At 45.7% G+C, this 24,549-nt stretch overlaps 1 protein-coding gene across 3 annotated transcripts in view; it reads right to left on the bottom strand.

Annotated features, from left to right (window-relative positions):
- The window catches only part of MPHOSPH9 (M-phase phosphoprotein 9), a 1,008,430-nt gene that overhangs the window by 924,536 nt on the left and 59,345 nt on the right, over positions 1-24,549 (bottom strand). For 2 of the 3 annotated variants that reach the window (XM_069619661.1, XM_069619662.1), the window contains exon 4: positions 11,627-11,716. In XM_069619661.1, the coding sequence (XP_069475762.1) occupies positions 11,627-11,716 (90 nt within the window). Of the gene's footprint in view, positions 1-11,626; positions 11,717-16,197; positions 16,294-24,549 lie in introns of all 3 variants that reach the window. The other variant, XM_069619663.1, reaches the window with a different exon arrangement.

Raw genomic sequence — 24,549 nt, forward strand, 5'->3', positions numbered from 1 at the left:
GACACATATCTAATCTATGGACAAGTGGAAATCTTGCACCACTGCCATTTTTGGGCGCTAGCCATGTTCAGTAGCCATATGTGCTAAACCGAATCTGCACATCAAAAATAATGCAAATACTGTAAAAAAATGTAACTACTGCTGCCACCCATTGTCTTTAGTCACATATAGAAGTAACCAAAAACCTCATGTGTAAATAGCCGGGGCGATACAAATGTATTTCCAGTGCACTGCACTGTAAGGTGTGTGAAGACATCAAGTAGTAAGATACAGACAACAGATTCAATTTTCTAAAAATCAAAGGTTTATTTCTTGAATGTTAGGATGGTGTAGGGCCTAACGTGCCCTATGCTAAGGTGGGAAACTAAAGATAGTCTGCGTCATAGTTCAACTCAAAAGTCTGTGTCCCAAGCCTATACTTGCCCTCAGACTTACAATGTATAGGGATATCAGCAATCAAAGAAGCAGTGTTCAAAATAAAGTTTAGCTTCTTCCAGCTCCTGGCTTGCTTTCAGCTTTCCCCAAGTTCAAAACTGTTCCCCAAATAGACCTCAAGATTCCCTTCCCCAAGTTCAGCACAGTTCCAACACATGGGTAATTCAACTTTCTTAGCAAATCCACTTTGTACTCTTTCAGGTTTTTCAACAATTCTCTTAACTCGCCTTTCTTTTAGGTCACTTGAACATTTGTTAGGCATAACAGCTTCAGCCGCTTGACTTTTCTTAGTTCACTCCAAGTAGGGGTAACTCGGTCTAAGTGCAGTTGTCGGACCACATGGTTCACCCATCACAGGTCACGCAACCGATATCCCTTGGCACTTTGCAATGTTCAATGACTCTCATTGGACTTCCTTGCCCACACAGGTTTCCTTTCTGCCTCTGTCATTAGTTAATATGCACTTCTGTTTCACTTTGACAGGCTTGACTCTGCCAACACGTGACTTTCACACATTTCACTTCGTGGTATTTCTTCTCGTCATCACCCTGCTTTAACACCATCCCATAGTGATTATCAATTGCCTTCCACTTGCTTCACAGGCTCTCATCATTGGCCTTCACTTGGCTTGCACATTCACATTGTTCATAAAGGCTTTTAACTGGTTTCCACTTCATTCGTCAATATACATCACTTTCTTTTCACTCTTGCAGTACTTATTTCGGTAATCATTCATTAAGTATATTCATTATATGCTTCCACTCCATCTGCATCTTCCTTTTCACTCAATCTGCATCTTCCTTTGCCCACACCAAGCCCCTCTCTGTCACTCACTGGTGTACAGCCACTCCTCCGGATGCTTTTGCCTTCCTCTCCGGCTCTCACTCGCTCCGCCCTCTCCCTCTCCGGGAGCTCTGGTGATCAGCGGTTGCCTCTTCCAAACCTTCATGTGGCGGTCAGCAGCGTATTGGAGAATTCTGTGTCCCCCAGCTCCAGTAGGGAGGCACGCAGCACAGAGCTCTGCAGTGCTCTTGAATCCTCTTGTGGCACGTTCTGCCCTCATCGTCTTTCTTGCTTTCCTGCAGCAGTCGACATACTTTTCACCGGCTCCCGCTCCTGCCTGCTCCACATCGGGTTGCAGTGTCCTCCTTCCCAGGTGGAGCTCTCCCAGCTGGATCTCTACCATCTGGATATCCCTCGGCTGCATCTCTCTTTATATGCACCTTTAGCCCCTTACTTGGCTGCAGGTGCAAGTGCTTTGCCTGACCATTATTACTTTTGTCAATGGGACATGCCTGACCATTATAGTAGTGTCCCACAGTCCTCTACCCCTTCCCACTATGAAAGTGATGTGCACAGATGGTAGTGTGCATTATTCCTAGTTTTCTCCCTCATCCCCATCTTAAAGGGATATGAATATGGGACAGCTGGTGTGCGTGCATTGTGAGAAACCGGTTGGTGACTCCCTAGTTAGGCCCCATGGATCTGTCATCCAAGTGGGCAGGACACGACCATCGCTATTTCCTCCAGTTCCTGGGGGTGGACCAGTGCGGGAGGATCACGTGGATGGGGGGGTGCTGTGGGAGTGGGACACCGACGGGGGAGATGCGGTATCCCGCTTCTTACAATACATTTCCCCATCCTATCACATAGGATATGCCGAAACACTGCCCCACCCCCACTTTTCCGACCCAAACACAAAAGACAACGGACTAATACCCGAGCCGTTTACCCGACATGTCCCAATACAAGGGTCAGGCAAAGTCACCTTCCCCACAGGGATAAAAGGTGGAGCACGAGAGCCCACGACGAGCAAGGCAGACCGTACGATGAGAGAGCCAACACAGCAGGGCCATTCAAGAGGAGACGAATGAGGGCGAATACCGATAGAGTGACAAGGGGAGAAGTAACCCTGCCCTGATCAAGGCCCGTGAAACCTCTGCAGATGTAAGCATAAGACTGCAAACAAAAGGCCAGCGTGTGTTGCAGCAGAGGTCGATAGTAGACAAGACCCTCTTCCGCTGATGGCCAAGACAGGGAGAGACGCTGGTCTCTGTGGTACCAACCTTGACTCAAAGGAGACGAAAGCGAAGCGGTTCATCACAGCTGGTGACTCGAGGGGAGAGTCGATAAGAGACCATGCTGTGTTGAACAAAAAGTAGCAAACAGCTCATTTGAGAACTTTGAATGCATAAAGAAAGTAGGGGAAAGCCTGCAACAGAGGCATCCGGCACCACGTGGGTGCTCACGCAGAAAACTCTGGCCGATTAGCGGAAGGTAGAGACTACTATAACTAGAAGGCCTTGGGAAGAGGCGAAGAGAGTACAAAGTGGTCATACAGGGGTTTTGTAAAATCCTCTGTACCGTCAAAAGTCTTTGACCGACAGATGATTGTGAAAGCTAAGGGAGCGAATCCCACATGATGAAGTCTTATGAACAGTGTGATGACAAGAATGAAACCAACGGCGGGATGTGCACAAAGACTTGTTTGAAAAGACATTAAGACTCTTGAAGTCTTTGACTGACAGATATTGATGAAGGAAAGGGAGAGGAGTCCTGCGTGGTGAAACTAGCATTTACACTGTGTCGTGAAGGTTGGCAAAAGTGGATCCAGTGGAGGAATACTAACAAGAGGGGATGAAGTCTGAAGTCCTGAAAAACAGTGAACTGTTGATAAAAGTTGGCGTGAGTGAACCCGGCAGAGGGAAGCCAACAACCAGGGGCAAAGCCCAAAGAACTGTTTAAAAGAACATTTAAGATTTGTGAAAGCAAGAAATACTGGAACGCTAGGGGGAGAGAATTGTCCCCCCTTATCAGTTGGGTCCGAGCTTGGCCTAGGGCAGTGGTATTCAAACTGTGGGTCGCGACCCCCTAGGGGTCCGCGGGTGCATCCCAGGGGGGCCCTGAGAGCTCAGCATGAAAAAAGATTTTTTTTCTTTTTTTTTTTTTTAGATTGGAAGAAATGGGCAGGGGTGGCCCACATGGGCGGGCCGAAGCATGAAACTGTCTCAGGCAACAATGAAAAAGTGGCCCACAGTTGTAAATGGATATTCATTCCTTTAGTCACAGACTGGGCCTCATTACTACTATGGCGGACCAGTAACAACGGTGCTGGTAAGGTACCGGCACCGTTGCTACCGTTCCGCCATAGTAAGAGTTGTGCTCGTGGGTGCTTGACAGCCCCCGCCAGGTCTGACCTCAGCTCGTCGGATGCACCGGCACCGTTATTAACGGTGCCGGTGCATCCGAGCTCCCCCTTCCCATTTGAGCCATATGGGGCTCAAATGGGAATGGGGATCTACCGGCACCTTCGAAAGGGCAATTATCATGTCCGCCTAACTCGGCATGACCTAGTAATTGCCCATTCGCGGGTGCCAGACCCGGATGCAACTCCAGTGGCAGCCGTGCCGGTTTTACCGGCACAGCTACCGCCAGAGTAGTTATGAAGCCCACTGTTTCAATAGTACCCAAAGGGGTGCTTTGTGTTAAAATGTAAGTAAATTGTGATATATTCAGCAACAATGGTCAACATTACTAACTGCATAGTGGCCCCTCACCCATTATGGAGGAGCTAAGGAGCCAGCCCAGTGAAACAGTGAGCACTCCCTCAGCTGCTTTATCCAGCTAATGGAGTGCTCCTGGGCTGGCTGAACTGTCAAAGGGAAACACTGTTTCCCTTTGACAGTTCAGTTTAGTTCCCCAGCCGCACATGCTCACTGAGCCATGCAAGTGCTGGGGCGTTTTGCTTCGCCAGCATTGCATAGCTCATTGGAAATGCTGGCTGGGGCACTGCATGTCTGTATGTCCGAGGGGGAGCTCCTGCGCCTCCTCGCACATACGGACAGAGCAGCTGGAGCAGCACCCACACACAGGCCAATGCAGAAGGTACGTTTATGTTCATTGTGACAGGGATGGTATCTTTTTACCGGACATCTATCATTCAAAACCCTCTGCCTTGTCCACAAGGCTTTCTGGGGCCTCGGTCCAAAATACCTTCAGCTATTCCTCCGCAAATACCTCCCCTCTCGAGCTCTTCACTCCTCTACCTCCAACTCCCTCAGGGTCAGTCGTTTATCAAAGAAACGAGCTGGGGGTAGATCTCCGTCTTCGGCTGGGGCCTCCCTCTGGAACAGCGCCCTGCCACTCTAAAACTTGAGGAGAACCATCTTTCTTCCTGCACTTATCAGACCTACCCTGTCTGCTGCCTTAAACGTAGCACTTGCAAATTGCTGGCTGCACTACCACTGTTTGTTGCCTTTATTATTTATTTATTGTTATTTATCTGTTTCTCCTCTGCTTCGCACTTTCCACTTCTCCCCCCTTCCATGCACTTTTCCCCTCACACTTGCGCGTTCTCAATGTCACTGGGCCTAGTAAGATCGCTGTTTTATTCTCCTCTGTTCCCCTCCCTTGCCTTGTCACGCTCTGAAACACTTGTGTACGAGCGCGATAGAAATAAAATATCAATGCCTGCCCCCTGGACTCCCAGCAACAATTGCAAACTGTTTGGCTATTTACCCATTTTTTGTTAAAAGTATGCTCTACAATGCAACATTTTAACCTATTATTTAAAAAAAAATTCACAGGGGGAAACCCCCCCGAACCTCCCCTTAATGCCCCTCCACTTAAAAAAGATTCACCAGCCGCCACTGGCCCTCAGACTGTGTTGGGAACGGGATGGGGGAACCGAGGGACTATGGTGGGAGCACAATGGGCGGGAACCATGGGATAGTGATGGGAGCAGAGTGGGGAGAGCCCTGGGTGTGTGATGGGGTGGGGAGAGACCAGCGACTGGGTAGGAGTGGGATGAGGGAGCCCAGCGACTTTGATGGGAGCAGGTGACGGCGCGCAATATATACTGTCCATTTGGCATTTCTGGGGGGTCCCGACCTGCCCAAATTTTGCTCAGGGGGGCCCTGGCCAAAAAAGTTTGAAGACCACTGGCCTAGGGAGATCCAGTGGTGAAAAGTCGTCACCCAAAGTTCATTGGAAAAAGGAACTGTTTCGTTGTTTTGTTGAATACGACTGGTGAAAGGTCTGCGCCCAGAAGAGGGGGTCCCTGGGGTGAAGCAGTCACACAAAATATAAGTGCCTCAGAGGCAAGAGACTTTGACTGAAAAGAGACTTAACCGTCGAAGGACCTAATAGCTGATGCAGAACTGTTGGCTCGTGCTGAGAAAACTCGAGTGTGTGCTGTGCTAAGGAGATCCATCTTGGCCCGTGCTCAAAACTTGGGGGAAGGAAGACCCCTGACAATCACATCCTTACTTGTCCTTTGTGAACACTTAGTTCTTTATTGAGAACATTATCACACACTTCTTTTTGTATTTAGAGTAAGGATTGGCAATAGGTTTTTCTTTAGTATAGGCCTTATTTATTTTGACACAACGCCACAAAGAATGCCTTATTTTTCTTCATTTGATGGTCGACACTTGCTCCCATCTTAGATTTACGTTTCGCTTAGGCGTTTATCCACCCCGCATTTACAGTTTAATAAACACCCTTGAACTGTGATCACTTGTGTTGGTCTTTATTGTTGCCACCTTGAGTTCCTTACAGTGTGTGTGTGTGAGCGAGTGACAATGGGGCAGAATGGGAAAGACTGGTAATAACCTACAAAGATAGAGGCAGGGTAAGATGTATTATGCTCAGGGAAAGGAGGATACCATGCCTCACCTAAAGGCACCTTTCCTCTACTCCCCAAGGATCCTCCACTCAGGTGACCCTCCCTCGCATATCCACCCCCAGGGGTCAAGATCCAAGAGCGATGGCCCTTGCCTGGCCACCTGAGAGGAAGACCCAAGGAAGGCAAATGGGAGGCTGCCCTCAGGTACCTCACAGTGCTGTGTTCAATGTTAAAAAGGAAAAGAATCCAAAAAGGGAAACAAAGTTCCCCAGTACTAATAGTGTAAATGACTGATCAGTTTCACCAGAACAATGAGCAAAGGGCCGGGGGAAGGCAAGCTGAAGTCTTTACTTCCCTGCAAAAAGGAACAAAAACAAAGCAAATGGAGGGAAAGATGCAAAAAGAAAAACGTCCCCAACACTGCATAGCAGCCCAATGTTAACTGCAGCAAAAGGGCCCCCAGTTGTTTTCTCCACCCAGGCCGCTTCTGCCAACAACAGCCTGGGGGTCTTTGTGGCCGCCCTAATGCAGAGGGGCAGGGTGGACCACAACAATCGCACAGCGCTCCCCTTCCTATTTGGAAATGTGCACATGTGTGATACACACAGCCCGGGAGACTGCAGTGAACGTTGGGCGCTCACCTCCTCTTCACGGGGAGTGCCACACTGAGTCCACACTGCGGCAGTGAATGCATTACCTGGTGCCCCTCCTGGCAATGAGGTACCGCAGATATAAGAAGCACAGGCAGGAGTGGGAAGGGAAAGCACAGGCTGCATCAACAAGATCAACCAGGTTTCTCTTTTTTTTTTATTTGGTGCCGAGTGCTACTACAAGCACTCCTTCTTGTTTAAAGGGTCCTCAGCGCTGCATCAAGCGCCGGTAGAACCTTCATTATTTGTTTTCCCCAGCAGATTATAAATCATTCCTCCACCTTCCAGGTGCAGGTGCCCTGGGCATGAGACAAGCTCTACAAATTCCAGTTCTGGTTTTCCTTCTGTAATTGAAGGTCTTAATTATTTGGGATTTTTCAAAATGCTCTGCGCAATTTGCCCTTGGGATATAGTTTACAGCCTTATAGATGGTTTTGTGGCGCTAGGGATGTCGTACCCAGATCCATGTGACTGACAATGCCAACAGAATTTTGTTTACAGTTTAACTGCCACTTAAAGTTTTTTTTATTATTATTAATATTGTTATAGCTGATAAATCAACTTTACAATAAGGAACCTTTTGCATTGCAAATTTACACAAAGTTAAAATATAAAAAGTTGATACAGTCAGGAAAAAAAAGGACGAAAAAGCACTCCTTTTCCTGGTGTTAAAATAAACATACAATTTCATAAAACAATTTAACCAATTTGGTTAATGCAGCTAATGAAGCCAATCTGTAGCTCATAACATTCATCATTCACAGTGCGATATATTGTTGTGTTTGAGTTCGATGTTAGCAGAATTAATTAGACTTCAAATACCGCTCCTAGAAAATTCTTGATTGCAATACAGATTGACATATGATTGGTTGAAAAAAAGTAAATTACATCTTCCATCATCATCAATAGTTTTGAAGCGCATGTAGTATTTGGTTAAATACAATTCTCTTTTTTCTGATACATCAGGACAATCTAAAATAATGTGTCGTAAGGTTTCTCTCTGCTTTACATTTTTACAAAAACAACAAAATTCAAGTGAACCACTAAGCAATTTGCATTTAACCATTACCACTCTGGTCAGCCAAAGATCGTATCTGAAGCGTAGGTAGGCTGAGCGAAACACTTCTGAAGGATGGCGAATCAAGTATGGTTCACATATCCCAAATCTTTTTCTTATGGGTTCTCTCTGAAGTCTTTGTGTAAACAACACTGGTCCCGTGTTTTTATCCAATCATAAAAGTATAGTTTTTTCTTGGCTCTTTCTGGATTCTCTAGTAAGATATGCAATGGAAGATCTGCAGCAGCCATTATGTTGAAAACTGCACTTCTCCATTTAACAGCAAAACCATGATTGGATTTTAGAATGTAACAAGAGAGGGACGAGAGCACAGTGTTCGGAGCATTCGCCAAAATACATTTTCTAAGTAACGCACATTGGCGCCATAGTATTTGATCGTCAAGGAAAGTAAGCCAATCTCACAGTGTATAAACGCAAGCGGTAAACATGGAGGTAGATTTAAAATTGATCTCCAATATATGGTGTCCAGTCAACTGGTCGACTGCAATTTGGTCGACTGCAATTTGGTCGACACCATTTGGTCGAATGCCAAATGGTCGAATTTTTTTTTTTTTTTTTATATATATGTGTTTTGTGGGTTTTCGTGTGGGGAAAAAAAAGAAAAAAGAAAAAAGAAAAAAAGGGGGTGGGGGGGGGGACCCCCCCAAAAAAAAACAAAAAATGGGTAAAAAAAAAAATTCGACCATTTGGCATTCGACCAAATGGTGTCGACCATTTGACTGGTAACCCCAATATATCCCTTCCAATTTTTGCAAGGTGTTATTTTCTAGGTTAAGCCATGTTTCCAGGCCATATAAAGAGTATCATAGTAGTTTTCTGATTGTAATATACCACAGCTGAACGTAATGAAAGTTTACCGTATTTATGTAGTATCAATTTAGTTTGAGAAATGGCAGTTGTAAGTCGTGAGTCCAGGATTTCCAAATGTGCCCCATTGCGTTGTCGATTGTCAATTCGCATGCCCAAATAAGTGCATTGTACTACCACTTCTAACTCTGAGTCTTGTAATTTCCACTTTTGTCTATTCAATTTCTTCTTGGGAGCATTGCAAATCATGATCTTTTTTTTTTTAATGTTAACTGTAAGCTGGTTGATGTTTATGTATGTTGATAGAGCATTCAAGGAGTTTTGTAAACCAATCTCGTTTTTTTAAAATCAAAATTAAATCGCCGGCATATAATAACGTGGGCACTTTTGTCCCAATCTTGGAACATCCGTGTTCACATTCTCAAAAATCTCAGGCAAATCATGAAGAAAAAAGTTGAAGAGAGCAGAGGCAAGGATGCAGCCTTGCCTCAGCCCTCTAGTAACCTGTATCGGCATAGAAAGCAGACCCTCAACATTCAATCTGACTTGTAGTGAGGTACTGGTGTGCAGTCACTTGTAACAAAGTTAATTTATGCATTTTTACATGTCACATTTACCAGTAAACACCATTTCACTGCAATTGGATGCGTGACATTTTCCTGCAGTAGATTGCGGGTGAGTAGAGGTTAGAACAGGGATGGGGTAGGGTGTGTCGTAGATCAGTGGTTTTGTGGTATGCCACCCACCCCCCCATTAAAATGCTGCAGTAAAAGGAGCTAAAATATCAGACACAGCGAGTTGGCAAAGATTCAGTTTATCAGCTGTTGATGTGCTCTACAGCATGAAAGGGTACAGCTGCAAATATTCTTTTCATATAACCTGGTGGGAGACAACCCTTTGTTTAGCAGTGGGGGCCGTCTTGGTCCAATGTGAAAAGGATCATGTAGTAATTGTCCAGTAATTTGGTCATGTGAGTTTGATTTTATTGGTGAAAACAGCAAAGATAATATCTATATTTCTTCTTGTGCCAATTAGGTGTTACAAAAAACAGCCGACACGTGTTTCAACCTGGGTCTTTATCAAGGCTGTGATTGTGGTGAGTGGGGTGAGTCGAGTGTGAGAACGGTGGTCTAGCGTGGTGACATAGTAAGGGCTACACAAGGTTATTGTAGCAAGGAATTACAGTTTTGTACATGTCCAACAATTGTTAAGAAAAATATTGGTTTGAAATAAGCACGGGTAACATATATAGTGCATACGGTCAGACATTGTTGGAGCAGTGAAGTGGGGTGGGTTGTGGTGATTGAGGAGTGACATTACAGAATGCATTCATGACAATGTTCCCGGGTGGCAGACATATTGTTCAAACACAATGCAGAAAACCCCACATGTGGTTCCATTTAGAGGACAGGGTACCAAGGAATAAAAAGAGGTGAGAAAATGAGGAAAAGTTAGTGCCTGTTGTTTGGTTGAAGGGTAAGATAAGATGAGGTTTTGTAAGAGCCACTTGGATAGGGGCTTACCAGTAGTCCGATGGCAGCAGGATTGCTGTGTGGTGCCTGTGGCTGGTTGCCCAAGTCGGGGTTCCAGGATTGGCTGGTTAGCCTGGTCTTAAAGTAATTAGTGAGATGGGAGGAGGGTGGTTGGCGCATTGGTGTAGGAGAGTATATCACAGTTGGAAGGCCAGTGGCGTGAGTGGGATGGTGGCTGGTGCTGCGACAGCTGTGAAGTGTTAGAGCAGGGCCGGCAGCACATAGTTTCTTGTTGGATGCGGCTGGCGGTGAAGAGCTGAGGTAAGTCTGCAGGGCAGCTGTTGGTGAGGAAGAAGGCCGGTGAGGGAGGTGGGCAGCTGGTACTAGTAAGGGGTAGCAGCACGGTGTGGCTTGTGGTGGTGGCGGAAGGTCCGGTTGGACGGGCTAGGGGGGGGCAGGCGTGCCTGGATCTAGGTGCCTGAGCGGGTGAGGTGTGCTGTGCATGATAAGCAGACCAGGCGGTCTGTGTGGCGTCTGAGCTGAGCTGTGGAGTGGTGGGAGGAGCCATGGCTCGTAGTATGGGGCCGGAACCAGGGAGAAGTCCCTGAGGACCACGTGGTTTGTGGTGCCGGGGGGAGGAAGTACTGTGGTCAGGTTAGGTGGCCATGGGGGTGGAGGGATCTCTTACCTTCTTTTCATATAAACCTATAGCAGGAGGCACCAAACTACTTTCTTTTTTTTTAAAATTCTTGTGTTTAATCATTTTAGATTTTTACAAGTCTCCTTGATGAATCACAGTTTGTATTTTTGTACTTAAGTCACCACTTATAGGGAAGAAAAGGCAGCGTCTGCAATCTTCGGTAGCAGAAGTCAAGCCAAGTATTGATGTGCTGATCCAAAGTGACCGTGTTTTGTTGGAAGGCTACAGATTGCAGATTATGCAGAGTCCATTGGAGTCGATAGGTCTGTGGTCTTATTAAGGGCCAGATCCAGGAGTTTAGCAGATGCCATAGACCATCTTGCGCATTCCCCCGCCATTAAGCGGCACCAACAGGTTTCTTTGTCTATGGCAGATGGATATGGGGTAAGTGGTGACAAGTACATCTCTCTCTCCTTACTCATTTGAGGACATATCATGAGTAGGTGCCGTATGGTTTCTTTTTTTTTTTTTACGGTTTCTGGTTTTTCGGGGTTTGCACAGAGTCGACAGACATTTGAGGATGCCATATGTCTGACGGCCAAGACTTCCCTGGTATGTAGTACGTTTAAACACGCTCTCATGAAGAGTTTTCTCAGTTTTTTCTGGGAATTTTTCACAGTACTTCAGGGGTGTTTTTAATCTATTGTACATGGGTGGGAGGTGTACTTTCATGGTATTTGGTCATCATACATAGATGTTGACTTTCTCTGAGAAATTAACCAATTGTATGAATGCAAATATACACACACTACGTTGACCTTACATCTGCCAAGTGAAGAAAACCTGAAGGAAACCATATGATGAATAAAAGGCAAACAAAATGGCTTGAAATACCAATACAGCATTAACGTTTCTTACTTGAATTTGTTGGTGAAACTGCTCTTGCTGTGCTGCGATCTGTTCTTGACACTGTTTCTCTACAAGGTTGAATATCTTTACCCACCTGGCCTGTTAAAAGACAATATGCAGCGTTAGACTGTGCTAAAAAAATGGGTGTGAGCTGGAGAAGAGCACATTGGCGTTTTTAGAGAGACAGTAAACATTCTTTTGAATGTCGATCCAAAGTCAGACGATATAATCAAAAACCCACCTTTGCCCAAAACAAGATACATCAAAAGGATCATGCAATTTGAGAGACTACAATTTATTGAGAACCTTGGGGGGAAAAGCAATCTTGTAGAAGATTTGAAAAACCACAGGGCACAGACCACATCAAACCATTATCAACATATAGGCATATTTATTAAACAATAGTCGTTTTAAGGCCATCTTTGCAGATTATTCCAAAAAGGGAACCTTTGAAATCCAGAATGATTACACTGCGGTCAATAGTAAAACACCTAAAACACATAGATTTAGAGTCAGATGTTGGCGACTTCTAATCCCTGGAGAAAAAACCCCCCAGTAATTATAGAAAATAAGCTCTTTGAGAACTCCTCCAAAACAAACTACAGCTATGCCACAAAATGATTCTATTAATGAAAAACACACAATAGAAGTACACCAGCAGTTGACAGAGGAAACTTCTTGTGCAAAGATTTACTTCACCATAAACACAGACAGGAAAAACTTGTATGTTTGGCTGTATGTTCCAGTCAGGAAATGCTTTTCTTTGTGCGGCTTACCTACCACTGATTTCACTGGGACCAGGATACCCAGCAGATTTACCCATGTTTTGGAACACTGTCTGGCTTTGAAGTAGTTCCAGATTCCCTTACCTGCTAAACTCATTTTGGGACACTGTCAATCTCTGTGACTGACAGTGTAGGGAGACTGCTTCTCCCATTTCTGGTTTCCTTTGTTTTCATTTTGTATCACATACCACCTTAAATGGGGTGTTACTGGAGTACTTTTTTATACTGGTCCATTGCTGGGAAGAGATTGGCTAAGTGGATGTCCATGTTTGGACAGCCCTTACCAGTGTGAATGGTACATTGGTGTGCTGGGGCAACCCTTCAGCCTGGATTGTGAATAAGAAAAGCGATTCTGGAGACATTCTGGTGGTCACCCACTGGAGTCAAGTATTCAAAGACAGTCTGCATTGAAGACCCGGAGGACTGGTGCTGAAGCGGGCATCGTTGACCAAGTCAGCTACAGGCTAACCTCTGATGTCTCTCCTGTGACCAAGGAGGACTCAACAATGCCTTGCTGCCTTGGGCTTGCGGAATCAACTAGACTAATCAGGGTCCGAAACTGGTGGGAGCCAGGAGCTATTTAGCTCCTGCTTGAAGTCTACAAGAGCTTGGTTAACTTGATACAAACCACTACCAGGAGATACTTTTAGCTTCCCAAGCCAACAGATGCTAAACAAACACATCTATGCAAATTTAACTCTGTGCATTTGGGACAATTTATAAATACACATTAGTGCTAATCTATGCAACATTTAAAGCATAGGGGTGATAGATAATAATCAAAATGTTAATTTGCCTCTTATGTGCAAGATACATTTGCAGAACTAGCTTAATACTCCTAACTGATATCTCCTGGTCACTGGCTAATGCTAGATTCCCAAGAGCCGCTTTTAGCTCCCGCTTTTGCGATCTTAATTTCACCCTCTACACTTGTATCCTGCACTAATGCCCTAGACTTTGGAAGTACCCCGGGAACCAATCTGTGGGCTCACCATTCATAGGCCAGGTCTCTCTGCTGCAATGCAAGAGCCTGGGAATCTCCAGGTCCTTGCCTTGTTGCCCAGTACCATAGCTGCCTGCATCAGGTGCTCTCTATCCTGAAGGGGACCTGCCTGAAGTCTGTTCTTTGCCGCAACCCCAAGCTGGGCCTGCCGACCAATGCAGGGGTTTCTTCACCACTTTATTTCACCAGCTGTATTATGGGTTCCATACGCATTACGTATGTCATCGTGGTTGCTGCCCCTGGGTGTCTCACTGGTCCTGCTGCAAATCTGCTGGAACTGTCCCTGAAGCGGAGATCGCAAATGCCACCTAGCCAGACACAACCCCAACAGCTACCGCCGACACTGCTCCTGCCACCCTTAGTGCTCCAACAATCGGAAAAACGACAGAAATATGTGCCTGTGCGATTCTGAGTGCCCTAGGGTTGGTTGTTTGAAATAAAATCAGATAGGAGTGCAAGCTTATATACCACACTTTGTGCCCTCTTTCACCCATTGGGATTGCATGGACATAAGCAATACGTTGCTTACCCGTGATTCCTGTTCTTCATAGATTCACATGTCCTTGGAAATGGATTTGTCTACGCTCATTTTCGAACTGTGTTCCTGTGTTTTGTTTTCGACGCAAGCATTGATTGTTCGACAACCGGTTATGGCAATGCTCGGCATTAAAATGTCCTACAAATATCTGCTTAGGCCTCAGCGTTAAAACCGATTGATCAGGTGCAGGTTTGTGTCGAGTTCCGTCTGATTTTGATTGGGGTTTCGGTTTACCAAGAGCAGACTTGTGGATGCCAGGGGTTGCCATCACAGCTCGACCTGCCATGCCCCCTTAAGAGCTGTGGGTTGGCAACAAAGAAAATGTTGACGTTTCCTCCTTGTCCTGCTCCTTTGAATGCTCTTGAAACCGATACCCGCTTCTTCAGCCTAGAGTTCTTCCACTTAAACGATAAACTTGGCCAACGTTTTCTCTGCCTGCATTGATTAGGCTGCCCAATATTTTGCTCAACGCTACGTAAGTGGGCTTGGTTTAAAGAGCTTACAAACTCGACACCATGAGTCATGGTGGTCCCTTGGAATACAGCTATTGCACACCTGGTGCATGTGCTTCCAAGAGAACTAGGTGTTGCAGGACAGGACAAATATAAATTTCTCCATGAGTTGGTATAAAAGCAAGCATATTACTGTAAATATCTGTGGGTTTAAAGGAATTCTCTAAACAGCCTATGCACCCACAGGGCCTCACGAAATGCTCCTCTTAGTTGCACCCTTATCAATGCCCGTTCTCTCCCTGCCCATGCACTGGACGTCCATGCTCTTATCACCAGTTGCAACACTGACCATCTGATAATCAGTGAAACCTGGCTCACCAAAGCATCCGGTCCAGCCCTGGCACTGCCATCCCATCAGGCTACACTATATTCAGACAAGACCATTCTCTTCAGAAAGGAGGACGAGTAGCTCTTATTGCTAAAGAGACCATCCCTATCAGAAGGGTGGAAGGGGAACTTGGCCATAATAGTGACCATCTTCCTCTTAAAGTTAACCTTTCCCCTAACTGTACAATTGCCCTCCATATTGTAGATTAACCAACAGGACCAGTCTTGGACTTCCAAGATGCCTTGATTCACTCCTTGTCCAATAACTTGAGGAAAACTACCCAATCCATTCTGCTGAGAGATCTCAACCTAGGCCTTAACGACCCAAACGTCTCCCAAGCAGCCTCCCTCAATAAAGCCCTATCCACCTTAGGGTTCATTCAAGCAATCAAAGAGCCCACCTACATTAAAGGTCCTACCCTTGACTGGGTTGCACATCATAACTGCTCACTTAGAGTCACGGACATCTCTCCTTTGCCCTGGTCAGATCATCACTCCATTCAATTTGAACTTAATACTATGAAGAGTTCTGTCAAGCAACAGACTCTCCTCCACACGGCACAGGATAAGCTCACACCTTACGTCCTAGTACCTGCCCTTCAGGCACCCTTCTCTAGTGACCCAGAAACTCTGGCCAATGCTTTCAAATCCGTCATCATTCAAGCAGTCGATGACATCGCCCCACTTACTCTAAGGAAAGCTAAGCGTACCAAGCATGCCAATGCTTGGTTCTCCAAAAGAACTCCTTGAGCTACGTGCTAGGAAAAGGACAGCGCTCTCCCACTGGAAAACCAACCCGAATGACTACTCGAAGCTAGCATTCAAGACCATATCGAAAGAATATAAAGTTGCCATAATCAAAGCAAAAGCCTCCTCATTTAACACAAGGATAACAAATGCCAAATCAGGGACCAAAGACATTTGTGCTATCTTCAGGGAGTTGAAAACAGCCAAACCGACCCTTCACAAAGATGAAGATTGGAGTCATAATATCCAAGCTGCTATGCTTGACAAACTTAACACTCTGTAAAATAAAATCCTTGCCCATCAACAGGCATTCAGTCACCAAATCTCTAAACTACAAAGTAGTACTGCGGGTGACTCCCCTCCCTTTGCTTTTAAGGAGATGAGCAAACCAGAAGTCATTGTCCTCCTTAATTCAAATCGAACCCTCCTACTGCAAAGGTGACACCTGCCTGGCTCAAATGATTAAAGACATTGCCTGCACCCTTGCGCAGTTCCTTACAGCCTTCATTAATGCCTCCTTCCAGTCAGGCCATGTCCCTACTGGTCTCAAGGAAGCATGGGTACACCCTCTCCTCAAGAAACCAGCTCTTGACCCAACGGTCCCAGGGAATTATAGACCCATTACCATGGTCCCATTCCTATTGAAAATTCTGGACAAGGCAGCTTACCTGCAAGTCCAAAGATTCCTCAAGGCGAATAACCTGCTTGGCCTCCAGCAGTCAGGATTCCGTCCGGGACACGGCACTGAAACGGCACTCTTAGACCTAAAAAACCAAATGGACGATTTCAGAGTTATGGGCAAACAGCTCTCCTTCTGCTCCTAGATTTGTCCGCAGCTTTTGACTTGGTGGATCATGACACCCTTTGCCACCATCTCTCTTCCGCTGCTAACTTCTCCCCTAAGGCCATTGCTTGGATCACCTCGTTTCTCCAGGAAAGGGTTATGAAAGTCTTTGCTGACTCAGCCTGTGCCCACACAAGCGACAGAAAATGTGGAGTCCCACAGGGCTCTTGCATCTCACCCACCCTTTATGACCTGTTTACAAGGCCACTGTTCCATATTCTGGACGCGTTGGGCATCACATACACCAATTATGCTGATAACATGCAGATCTTTATCCCCCTCACTGGCAACTATGAGGACGACATGGCAACCCTTAAATCCATATACTCCACCATCTAAACCTGGATGGCAGAAAACTGGTTATGCCTCAACGGTGAAAAAAAAAAAACTTCAACTGCCACCCTTAGGAAACTGGATAAACAATACAACTCATTCACAATTGACAACATTGCAATTCCTGTTTCTCAAACTGTTAAGACCTTGGGGGAGGGGGGAGGTCTACCTGAATCCCGACCGCTCTATAAACAGGCAGGTCAATTCGATTGCACCAACCTCAGCATACCACTATCAACTGCTTAACGCAGCTAGAGCCTTTCTGTCAGAACAGAACTGTCTCACTATTGTGAGAGCAATAATTGGATCTTGGTTGGATTATTGCAAGGCCCTCTTTGTAGGGATGTCCGTAAAAAACATTACCAAAGTCCAAACTGTCCAGAATAATGCCCTTAGTGCTGCCACTGGCATTGCAAAGAGGGAACATATCTCCGTAACCAAGAAGCGGGTACACTGGCTCCCCATTAAAGAGAGGATAGTCTTTAAAATGCTCGCCTTGATGCACAAATGCGTCCATAACTTTTACCTTTCTCAAAGAATAGTCAAGCCTATATCATCCCGACCTACAGCAATTGCTTATACCAATAGGATCTCCTTTCCTAGGACTCAGAGAATGTGAGCAGGAGGTTCCAGTTTCCCAGTCATGGCAGCGACCCATTGGAACACTACCCCCGTGCATTAGAAGCATTGAGTCAAATTCAGCCTTTAGGAAAGCAATACAAACGATGTTTGTTTAAATCAGTATCCCTGGGTCCCTGTCCCTTGTAGATTGCTTTCCCATTCTACTTATGATGTAACCCTCATTGTAACTGTATAACAAACGCAACTGTGACCATCTATGTAAGTATCATTGTGAGGATACATGCTCTCTGTAACCATGAGCTAAAATAACCCTGTAACTAAGACAATTTCATGCAACAGCGGCACGATGCCCTTGGGCTGCTAGTGCACTTTACAAATCCAAATAAAATATGCAAAGCATGTGAATCCAAGCAGATTCGTAAGCCCCAGACATTTTTATGCCTCTGTGTGAAACTCTATCTGGCTGGTTCCAACCGTTGTTTACTAAACTTAAACAGGCTCGGACTGGCCTATAGGGCAATAGGCCCATGGCCAAACGAAAAATGCAAGGCTTATTGTGGGCCACTTTTTTGGGTCAAGGTGGGCCAGTTTGATGGGTTTCTTTACCATGCGGCTAGTAGTTTTTACCAGTGTTGCTGAATACATTTTCTTTAAAATCCACAATTTGCACCACATTTTATCAAAAAACTCCTGTTGGGTACTATTCAAACAATGACACAAAAGGAATGAATTGCCGTTTGCAACTGTGGGCCACTTTTTCATTTGTGCCCAAGACAATTTTATTCCCCAGTCTGAACCTGAACTTACACATCCAGATATCCCAGATCTGCTTCACTGCCTAGCCTACACTACCTGAAGAGAATTTGGCAATACCAACTGCCTCATCACGAGTTTGGCGGTAACCCTTAAATGCGGCAGTAACGCCATTACCGCTGCATTCAAGGGTCCGCCAAATCATGAGCTTGGCAGATTTACCCCCAGCTCTGAGCTGGGGCAAATGCGCTGCGTTTTTGCTGATTTCCGGTGCCATTACCGCCGGCGGTAATAGTGCCGAACATTCCCCATTGGCCCCAATGGGGAATGGGAAATTCCTGAATGGGCCCAATGGGGAATGGGGACTTACCGTTCCGCCAATCCCGTGATCTGGCACTAATAGCGACGGGGGTTTGGCGGTAGGGCTAATAGCCCCAGCGGTATTACCGCCAGGGTTAGCACCCAACTCGTGATGATGCCTTCCTCACACCTAGGTTAGCCTATCAGAATCCTACCACAAGGCTGGTTCTGAAAATCCCTCCCAAGAGTTCCCAATAGACCTTTATTTATATATGTTCAGTCTTTTTCCCCCGCGATTAAAGTACAGCGCAAGGCTTCTGGTTTGTTTTTCTTTCATATAGATTTTTCAAAATCTTTTAACGGCTATTTTTTGTTATCCATGTTCTTTAGCTTTTGCAAGAAATATTAAAAGAAATCCTAGAGATCAACAATAAGTAAACTGTATTCTGGCAGGAACAGATGTTTATCCAAAGCAGTATCAGTGACATTTGGGACATCCCTATCCTGGGAGCTTTATGTACCTCGAAGTTTACATAACCTATTATAAAACATTGTAAAATAAAACTTGTTTTACAGAAACTAACACGAAAGAGACCATAAAACAGTTACAAGACAAGCTAAACAGGAAACAAATTACATTGCAAAATGAAATTAGCCTACCCAGGTCCTGTAAGTTAACATTTTCCATGTGCTTTAAAACATCCATGAATTATTAAATAAATCTAACAATGTGTCCCGGGGAACAAAGTGCTCTACCTTATAATTCATCTGCAATTTCAGTTTTGTAGAAGCAGGCTTTGCATTAGGACTTGTAGTTGTTCTAGTTGTTTTTAACCTAAGATGTGTAGTTGTTGACCTGGCAAAGATCACTAAAATGCAGCAATCGAATTGTTGTCAGCCACTGGGAGAGCGTGATAGCTGGTGTCAAACTGCGCTTTAAAAATATTTCCAAGAACCACCTTATGTTAAATAAGGGAAGTCTTGTGCCCCCTGGGAAAGCTGTCTGTGGACAAATAGAATAGTTTACTGACCTCAACTGTGAGTGATTTCCAAAAAAGGCCCTTCAGGCTTTGTTTTTTAGGGTCTGAAATTAAAAAGGTGTAACATCGGCATTTTCTCAGTGAAGAAAGGAAAATGTCTAAACCGACATGGCGGTGTGTGCAGTCCTGAATCATTGTTGCAAGGACATACGTTCATTATGGAACCATTAAGTTAACTTCCATTTTTAAATTTCTTTAAGATCTGCATTTTGCTTTCTCCATTATTTTTCAATAACTGCTTATTATGACAAAATGGCTGCTGCTCTGCAAGGGTAAAGAGAGAATTGGCTAAACAGCCTACCCAGTCCCACACTAGTACTAAGATACCAGTGATCCCAATCAAAGGTAAAAACAGACGCAGCACGGCAGGCATACCTCCTCCTTTCGTGGCAACGAGGGCAATGGGCAGACCATAGAACAACTACCCAAAGAGCAATAGCACAGAGACTACAAAATAAAAGAATGTCCAATCACAGTTAAATACAAATATAGGCATTTCATTCAACAATAAAAACATGTGTAACTAAAAACACAAGCAAAACCGACCCCTGAAAGAAAAACACAGAGAAGATGGAGATTGTACAGCAGTCTGGGTACTAGAGAAGGAGGGTGGTGTGGAGGGGTGGAGTTGAGGCAAGAAATTGCAGCAATGCCAATGTTGAATAGAATATGCTTGGAAAACAAAATTGAAAATAGGGGGCTTGCAAGACATTAGGACCCCAGAAAGCAGACCACCGGGACAGAGCCTCGTAACATCACCTTGTTCTTAGGGGGCTAGACAGCATCTCACTTGGCTTCTTGGTGCTTTAGCTGTGGTCAAGCGGATAAGACTGCTTGGGTCGATGCATCATGGATTTGGATTGATGGTGCAGGCCCCAGAAGGGTGGAGTCAGAAACTCGATGTCTTCCGTACGTTTGAGTAGTGGTCGCAACGGCAGCAAGATGATGGCTGAGTCAGCGTTTGCAACAAAGAGTTTGATGATTTCCCACAGATCGAGTTGCTCCCTCGAAGGTCGAGCCTGTAGTACGGACTGCTTGAGATATTCTCCAGTAATGGGTCGAGCCGGCATGTCAATAGCACACAGTGCAGCAAGCGGTTCAAAGTAGAAGAGAGGCAAAAGTAGCACCTCTGGTCCTGTCTCAGTTCAAAGGCTGTGAATACTGTCAAATCAGTCAAAGCGGTTCAAAGAGATTTAAAATGATTTTTAGCAACTCCTGGGCTTTCGAGGTGCTGAGAGTTCCCTTCCAGGAGTCTAGGACAAATTAAGTTCTTCTTGCATTGCACTCCTAGTCCAAGGTGTTTGGCTAGCACCTGCAGGGCTTCCTTCACCTCCAGGGACAGGGTCCTAGTTCCAGTGCAGCCAGCAGTTAACGCTTTGATCAACAGCAGTTCACCCCCACTGTTCCCAGGGGATGTTTTGGGGCAGAGCTCTCCTCTGGATGTCTTCACCTTCCTGGCAGAGGGCTCTGGGATAAACTACATCCCAACAGTGGTCCAGATGAAGTCTCTTGTCCTTGTGGAAGTCCAGAGATGAATACAGGAAAGTGTGGGAGAACTCTTCCTTATAAAAAGGCACAATGTCACAGGGGATTGGTTTAAGACAAGCCTGCTCCAAGGTGACCAATACATGTCTGGGAAACAAGTGACCCATGCCTTCCGATATCATACCCAGAGTGCCCTGTCCGGCAGGAAATTGGAGTGGACAGTGTGGTATGTAAGAAAAAGGAGTCAGACAGAATGGCATTTCAAACACAAGGTTTTATTCAAATAATGAGAAATGGACCTTTCTATCCGTATACCTATAAAATCTGCCCTACCTAACTGAATTCTAACCTGGGTGCTCATCGTCAGGGTGGTTGTCAAAGTAAAGAATCAGTCCTCATCCAAAACTATCCTACGCTAACCCTACCACTAATCAAAAGGTCTTCAGCAACAGAAATGAAGCAAGGAGAATGATTCCCTTCTCCTGGTCCAACCGTAAGGGCGGATATCTGATAGTCTCTTGCAACAGTTCTGATAAGCACTTGTAATTCCTGCCAGGGACTGTCTTGGTCTTGGTTAAATGGCCAATAATTATTCTTTCTCAGCGTTGTATATATTCTTGCACTTCCCTTATCTTTTTCTTGTCTATTGCAACAAGGGAGATCACTCCCATAATGTCCTTGGCTTTTTCCACAGATTACACAAACCCGCTGGTGAGGGAGACTACTCCCGTAGCAATCTTTATCCTTGATGTCTCTCTTGCAGTTATTGTTACTAAGGAGATTAGTCCCGAGACATTCTTCACTCTTTTTTGCAATTACTGTGACAAGGGAGATTACTCCTGAAGCACTCTACACTCTTGCCCAAATCCCTACTGGGTCTCCAGTGGCTTTCTGGTGGGGGCACGTCACTGGTTCTTTCAAGGGTGCTGGTCTCGCTCACTCTCGTCAAATGCTCTTTGCGTCTCTCTCTCTCTCTGCACCACGCTGGCTCTGCAGATTTCTTAGCCTTTCAATGTCAGCGTAGTTGAAGGACCGCACGGTCCACCTCACTGAGGTCACACCACTGTAGGCCTCTCTCCAGCTTCTGTGTAAGTTGGGTCTCAGTCTGACTACGGAGTCCTTCGCTGACCGTTCCAAGGTGTCCTTACGACCGAGGGTCTGCTTTGTCAGTTCACTTCCTCGTTTCCAGGTTTAAATCTTCCGGGGCTGACGGGCTTCACGCCAGATTCTCGCTGCATTGAATCCCTTCTTGGTTTTTATGTCCTGTAGCTGAATCCTCCCTACCGGATTGCCATAGTCCTTCAAATCAATGAAGTAGTCTTCATGCCTCCTTGGGGGCCACCTCTTCTCAGTACTGTCTAGACTTGGGAAAGGAGTAATTCTCATAGCTCCTTCAATCTTCCTCTTCTCAGTACTTTTGGGAGATGATGTATTACTCTGTATGTTAATCCGCGTCTTTGTGGTATTAAGTCTTAAATGAGGAAAGGAGGGAATATGGCAGTAACAAACAGTAGTGCTTTCAGGATGGTTCTTGGAGGACATCAAGGATATCATCGTCTCAAAGGCAAGGGGATTACAGAGTTCCATCACTGAATGGGAGTCCTTATCCTTGTGAGGTGAGTCTCTCCCTGCGAGGTCCTGTTTGGGCCACCGCAAGGGAGATTGTAGCGCCTCACTGTGAAGGGCTCCCCTCTGGGGAGAAGGGACGAGGCCCTGTGAATCATCACAACAGGAATGAAGAGCTTGAACAGAAAATCTCTAGCTGCTCTAACAGTGCCTGTTTTCCATGCATTCAGACATCAAATGCCCTCTGTTGTGCAGGCCCCAGTGTGAGGCTAGCTCTGCTACATCTTTATTGGAGACAGCCAGTTTAGCCATAAATCCACATTGCCTCGACATAGTTGGGCCTGGGTTCAGGGGTGAACACTTGCACGATTATCAAATTGGTGTGACCCTCATCATTTTGTGCTCTCCGCATGGCTCATTATTTTAGAGATTGCAACTAGACTAATTAAGACTGATAATTCTGATCACTTGGATCAGAGGCGAAGAAGTTAAAATGCTACCCCTGGCTGCAGGAAGCAGCTTTCAGGAAGGCACATGTGACCTTGATACCTGCCCTGTGCCACTGAAGAGCAGAAGCTTAAGATGTCAAGAGACTGGTGCAGCTAAGGCACATGAACGTACCATGCTTTTGGCATGGTGCTCTGATGAAGGGGGTGGAGGAAGGGGGCGGGGGGAGTCCTGTTCAGCAGGCTTCAGTTTCAGAAACAAAAATATCTGCCTCATTTGATATTAATAAAAAAAGCTAGGGATTTCACACCCTCACAGATGGCAATCTGTTACAATCACGTTCAAGGGAATCCAAGTTCTTTGGTTCCCCAAAAAGCTTCAAACATACAATCCCTTCCTGTTGAGGATTTCTGCCCCACCACAGCATACTAGGACATTTTGCTCAGGGCCTGCCATCATACATCTTTGTGTTTCCCCCAAACCCCCCACATAACACAGAACCTATGATATACAGGAACAAGCTCAGCAACCCCCAGCCAAGCTTTTCTGACCAGTCACTCCTTCACAACGCCTGCTGGGATCATATAGCTTACAGTCAATGCCTGAAATTAAAAGATTACGGTTTTGTCAAAATCTGCCAAGTGTAAGCAGGCCCCAAAAATGGGGGGCAGGGAGGAGGGGAGACTGATAAAAATTGTCATATCAAAGTAAAGTTTGTAGTGGGTGGTTTTGAGTTATTTTGTTGGGAACATTGGGTAGCTCACTTTGCAAACATATGCTCCAAAGGCTAGGAGGAACACTTTACCAGAGAGGCTGGGTGCTGACTATATGTAAGCTGTAATTCATAGTAGGTTGAAAATAGATTTCTTATAGTTTACTTTGGGTTCAACGTGATGCTTCCCAAACTGTTGGTCAGGAACGAGGACAAGTGGGTGGGTGGGTGTCACGGTCCTGGTGGGAGGCATGTGCCAATCTCCTGCTGGAATCCAACAGCTATCTACTTTATGATTGCGATGCCCCGATTACCGCCCTGAATCGGGTTTTCGACACCAGATACAAAACCCAGGCCGCCGACCTGTAATTCCTTAATTTCCGTCAACGGGCCTAGATGCCAGACGTGCTGAGTGGGGAGGGAGAGGCAGGCCACCCAACCAGTGGTCTCACGCCCTGATACTTCCCCCCACGGCACAGTCTGGTCCTGAACCCATGCAAATCGGAGCGGTTTGTGGTCCTCTGACTTCCGCCAAACGTGAACATCCACGCAAGAACAATCTCTGTATGTACTGCAGTTCAATCTCTATATGTACTGCGGTTCATCGGAGCATCTCCTGGACAGCTGCCCCAAAAAACCCGCTCGCAAGCAGGGAAATTCCAGGGCCCGGCAATAGATGGAGTCCCTTTGCCGGGTAGGCTTTTGTTGGACTCACACGCTTCTGACTGGTCTTCCCCTTTTTGCCCCTCAGTGTCTGAGGTGTTCTCCCGGTTCCTTGTTGCAAACACACGCAGTTCTTGATTCAGGTTCCACAGGCAATTATATGGCTTTCTTGTTTGCCTGTGATTCTGGGGTGTCCATCGTTTCTAAATCAAGACCGAAAGTAGTAATCATGGTTGACGGCACGGCACAGCCCTGGTTTCAGGATTGGTGACGGTACAAGCCACGGTCATACGGA

The sequence above is a fragment of the Ambystoma mexicanum genome, chromosome 10 (assembly GCF_040938575.1).
Source record: "Ambystoma mexicanum isolate Mex_15411 chromosome 10, UKY_AmexF1_1, whole genome shotgun sequence".
NCBI lineage: Eukaryota > Metazoa > Chordata > Amphibia > Caudata > Ambystomatidae > Ambystoma > Ambystoma mexicanum.